The sequence below is a fragment of the Propithecus coquereli genome, unplaced genomic scaffold, assembly GCF_000956105.1.
Source record: "Propithecus coquereli isolate 6110/MARCELLA unplaced genomic scaffold, Pcoq_1.0 Scaffold20, whole genome shotgun sequence".
Classification (NCBI taxonomy): Eukaryota; Metazoa; Chordata; class Mammalia; order Primates; family Indriidae; genus Propithecus; species Propithecus coquereli.
The window spans coordinates 12,010,130-12,014,963 of record NW_012144967.1 but is presented as its reverse complement, the minus strand read 5'-3'; the positions used below and the strand labels follow the sequence as shown (position 1 = coordinate 12,014,963).

At 53.6% G+C, this 4,834-nt stretch overlaps 1 protein-coding gene across 1 annotated transcript in view; it reads right to left on the bottom strand.

The window, feature by feature from the left end:
* The window catches only part of ACAN (aggrecan), a 63,941-nt gene that overhangs the window by 11,967 nt on the left and 47,140 nt on the right, over positions 1-4,834 (bottom strand). Inside the window, exons 13-14 of the mRNA XM_012643679.1 lie at positions 3,133-4,833; positions 2,172-2,285 (exon numbers count right to left, since the gene is read on the bottom strand). Of these exons, the coding sequence (XP_012499133.1) occupies positions 2,172-2,285; positions 3,133-4,833 (1,815 nt within the window). The remainder of the gene's footprint in view (positions 1-2,171; positions 2,286-3,132; position 4,834) is intronic.

Below are 4,834 nucleotides of genomic sequence, written 5' to 3'. Positions count from 1 at the left end.
AACCTCCAGCTAAATTGAACAGGAGTGACTTGGGACCCCAGGGGTACAGTCCCGGAAAACAAGATCCCAGGTTTTGTCCTGGGCTGGTCCTCACTTCTCGCTCGTTGGAGGTGCTGAAGCTTTTCCTGACCAGTGGAGTGAGGGATGGAGAAGGGGAACCGAGTTTTACTAAATGCCTCTTCCGGCCGGAGGCTGCACACAGACGATCTTAATCCTCACGGCAGTGGTGCCCAGCCCGGGCTGCACACTGGAGTCCCCTGGGAGTTTTAAACCCACCCCCCCCCAATGCCAAGGCCACACGACTATTTCAGTCAGAATTCGTGGGGGAAGATCTCGTGCATTGTAATTTTTTTTTTTTTTTGAGCTGAGACCACCCCCACTGATCCCTGTTTACGGTCGAGGAAAGCGAGGGCTCAGCTTTAACTGTTGACTCGACCAGCTCGGACTCCACAGCCCTTCCCACGCTGGCCGCCCTGAAGTCCAGCTTCAGCTTTTGGAGCCAGCAGCGGGTTAAGTTTGAGAGGGAGCGTCTTACGGAGACGAGCGAGCTAAACAAGTGCATTGGGACCTGGCTCTCGATTCCATTCACCCGCCCAGTGGAGGCGGGAGAGGGGCGGAAGCTCTCTGTGTTCCAGGCTCTAATGGAACTGGTCGTTACCAAGCTGCTCGCACAGCTACCGGGAAGAAACCGTGGGACCGAAAGCCCGTTGGAAATACACAGGATCAGAGAAAGGCTGTCCTCACAGCAGGATAGTTAAGGTCCGCCGTCACCTATTTCTACTAGTTTCGGGTTTGCCGAGGACACGAGCCTTGCTGTGCTTTCTGACACCAGTGCCACGTGTTTGTTTCAAGTATGAAGTTGGGAAGGAGCTGCTAAGAACAGAGTCACCTATCAGGGTGGGTGACAGAGGGATGCAGTTGCAGTCCCTGGGGTCGCTATGGCCCAGAGGAAATACCGTCCCCTCGGCAGTAAGGCCAGGGCCTTCCTAGGAGAGCACACTCTTTCCGGCCTTGGAGCCCATGCATGGGGAAGAGTGAGCGGGTATCTACCCTGTGCCTGTTTATATATATATATATATTCTCTCTATGAGTGCCGCCTATACAGTAGATTTATATTATATGAGTATATAATATATGATGTGTTAATTTGCATATATATTAATATATATAAACACAGAATCCTTCTTTGTGTGTGAGGTAAAGGCTGTTGGAGGACAGCTGCCTGGCATGGTTTTCCTGGTAGTGACTGCTTCTTCCCCAGGATTCATTTCTCCATTTTTGCGTGTCTGCCAGGAACAAAGTCCTTTTATGAAAGACCCTGGGCCTCTGATTCTTGGCTTTGGAGAGGGGCTGGGGACAAGGGCACTGGGGCAGTGGAGAGAGCTAGCCCAGGAATAGGAGCTTGGAGGTAACTGGGCATTTCTTCCCTCTAGGGTGGTTGTATTGAAGAGGTAAGATGTCATCGTGGCCACAAGCCTCAGATGCGGCCACAGAATGACGGACAGGTTCTAGTCATCTCGTTTTGGGGGCCGCCTCACATCAGAGGGTCCCAGGCTCTTTGCCCATCTCACGAGCTGCTCGACCCATGGCTAAGGACAGACGGAGGCTCCGGAGTGGTGGGTGCCCGGGGAACCGTGCCCCCGCCCCCTGTGCTGGGGTGACCAGCTCTGTTTGTGCGTTTCCTTGAGGGCAGGAAGGGGACCCAGACCGCACCCACACCCAAGCACAGAGGTGACTGCAAGGGCTTGCCTGGTGGGGTTCACTCTGCACGACGCAAGACGGCTCCCCTCAGAGACTCCTCGCCAGGGGCAGAGGGTGTGACCACAGTATTTGATACTCACCCCACGATCAACAATTTTTTGAAGTCTCAAGTTTAACTCTAAAATTCAAGCACATTTTTCATTCTACTCATAAAATAATCATTGGCTCAATAGAAAACTCCTTACGTAACTTGCCTTTTTCTCTTAAACCTAAACACTCTAGAAAGGTGAGTCATGTTCATCCTGTGGCTTCTGCCCCCGACACATCATCGTGCCCCTCTCCTTCCCAGCCTGACAAGCCTGAGCCTCAGTTGACCTTGGTGGCCTCCTCCCGCCTGGGTGCCCTTCTGCGGATGAAGGAGTCTATCCAGTGCCCCCGACCTCACCCCCCACGGTCAATGAGGGTCTTACCTATGTCGCAGTGTTTGCCAGTGTAGCCAGGGGGGCACAGGCATGTGACGTGTCCCTCTTTTTCCTGGCAGGTCCCAGCACCACAGAGCTCCTTGGCACAGGCCCTGGCAGGGGCTGCAAGCCCCAGGGGAGAGTTTGAGCATCAAGAACACAGCCACCTGGGTACAAGGGTAGCCTCTGGGACCTCGAAGTTGGGGCATGAGGTCCCTGAAGTCCACAAGGCTGGCTTTGATCAGCATGTTTCTGGGGACTCTGTCTCTCTGGGCACCTGGTCCCCAACATCTAGATGGGGAAATCTCTGGCTGTGAAAGCTCTCTGAGCACTGAGGGAGGTGCAAGGGATCCCAAAGCAAAAAACAAAAGAAAATCTGCTACGGTGCTCACGGCCCAGTGCCCGGGAGTGTGTTGAGGTGAGACAATCACAATAGCACAGGAGTCCTTTTGTACTAGGATGGGGGTGGGGACGCAGCGTCTAAAGTCAGGACGTAGCCAAAATGAGACTGTATAGTTCCTTACATTGTGCAGTTTTTAACCTTGCACAAAATAAATATTGGGACATAAATGTCCTTAGCAGATTTACTCTCTCATCTCACACTCGCTCCGGGGCAGGGTGCACGAACAGAATTTCTAGCACTAACTAGTCATCCTTCTTTCTCCCTGTGCCAAGCACAGATAGTTGAATTCACATGTAAAACCTCACGTGAGCTCAACTCCACTGTAACGATGACAATCACTAATATTTATAGGTGTGAACTGTGTGCAAAGTATGAGGCTAAGTGCCTGCTTTTTCTATATTTATATTCGGTTTCATCTTCCCTGGTATTATTCCCATTTCACAGACGAGGTTAAGAATCTTGCCCGAGGCTGCACAGCTAGTCTATGACGGGGCTGAGTTTGGAACCTTCGAGATGCACTGCCTCCTGCTATGCTATAGTAGCTGACAGTCTGAACTGCCCAAACACATTTAAGGGGGGAAAATGCCAACAATACTGCGACGGTGGACTCTGACTCACCTGTCCCTTCTGGAGAAGTTGGGACGGAAGCGTCTGTTGGGAAGGTGGCTGTTTGGGCTGTTCGGGTCTCTTCTCCTGAGTACAGGGGACTTGAGGACTCAATTTCCAGATGCGCCTCTGCAGGGCGCTGGGTCTGCGGGGTCCACTCGGACTCTGGGACGCTGGTGCTGATGGCAACATCCAGCCCCGAGGTGTGACCAGACAGGTCTCCGCTTATTTCAGTCCTGTCTCCAGAAGCCATGGGAGTGGCCGAAGGCAAGCCCGATGCCTCTGTGCCCGAGTAGGCGGTGGTGGTTGATTCTCCACTCACTTCCAGGGCAGCCGACCCCTCGCTGGGGCCTTCCTGAAAAGTCAAAGTGCTACCGCTCACCCCCAGGCCCGAGGCTCTCTCGAGATCAGCTTCGTGGAATGCCGAGGTCGTTCCACTCAGATCTGGGGACCCAGAAGCTTCTCTGCTGGCCTCGGGGGCAGCAGATGCCCCCACCCCAGCCTCAGGATAGGCAGACGTCTCGCTGCTGGATTCTGGGACTGATGATGCTTCTACCCCAGACCCAGGGAGCACTGGTCCAACTCCACTAATGTCCCCAGACACAGAGGCTTCTCCACTGGACTCAAAAAGCTGGGGTGTGTATGTCATGGGGGGCCTTTGGCCAAGTTCCTGAGAAACAGTTGGTTCAGTAACACCCTCCACGAACTCAGAAGTGAATAAAGTAACTTCTGGAAGTCCCGAGGCCTCTCCACTGGCGCCCGTGGCTGCAGAGGCTTCTGCACTTACCTCGGTGGTGCTGGCAAGGTCCCCACTAAAATACGGAGTACTTGCTGCTTCTCCACTGGGCTCTACCAGCCCAGACTGCAGCCCACTTAGGCCTGAAAATCCAGAATGGTCCCCAGACAGGTCTGGTGCCCCAGAATGGGCACCGCTAAGTTCCAAAACACCTGAAGGCCCTTCCCCTGCTTCTTGGGCCGTTGGAGCCTGGGTCACAGGTTCCACCAAAGTTCTGTCTACAAGAGAGACGGTGGGGAAACCTGACGGAAGCCCACTGCCATCGTAAGCTCCTGAGGGCAGGCTGCTCCCAGTCTCAGCTCCAGAGGATTCTCCACTGACTTCAGCTACGCCACTTGGTAGGCCACTGAATTCTGGAGCCTGGGTTGTAAACCCACTGGAATCGATTGTTCCAGAAGATTGTCCACTGACATCCGCTAACCCAGATGTGCCTGACAGATCTGCCTCTCCAGAAGGGAGGCCACTGAGTTCCACAGACCCTAAGCCTTCTTCTTCTTTAAATGTCGTAGGGGTCACTTCAACCAAACTGGTGTCCACGAACGTAACGCCAGAAGATTCACCACTGCCACTCGTGGCACCAGAAACCAGGTCAGGGATTCCAGGTGTTGTCCCGCTGAATCCTGGTGACCCTGATGGCTGCCCACTGAGATCAGGGACCCCGGATGTTTCTCCACTCAGGTCAGTTATGCCAAATGGTTGACCACTGCCATAAAGAACTCCAGAAGATTCTCCACTGACACCTGGTTGTCCGGAGGACAGTCCACTAAGCTCAGGCACTCCAGATGTTTCCCCACTGGTGTCGGGAAACCCTGATGGCTGTCCACTCATCTCAAAAATTCCAGATGTTCCCCCACTGATATCAGGAAA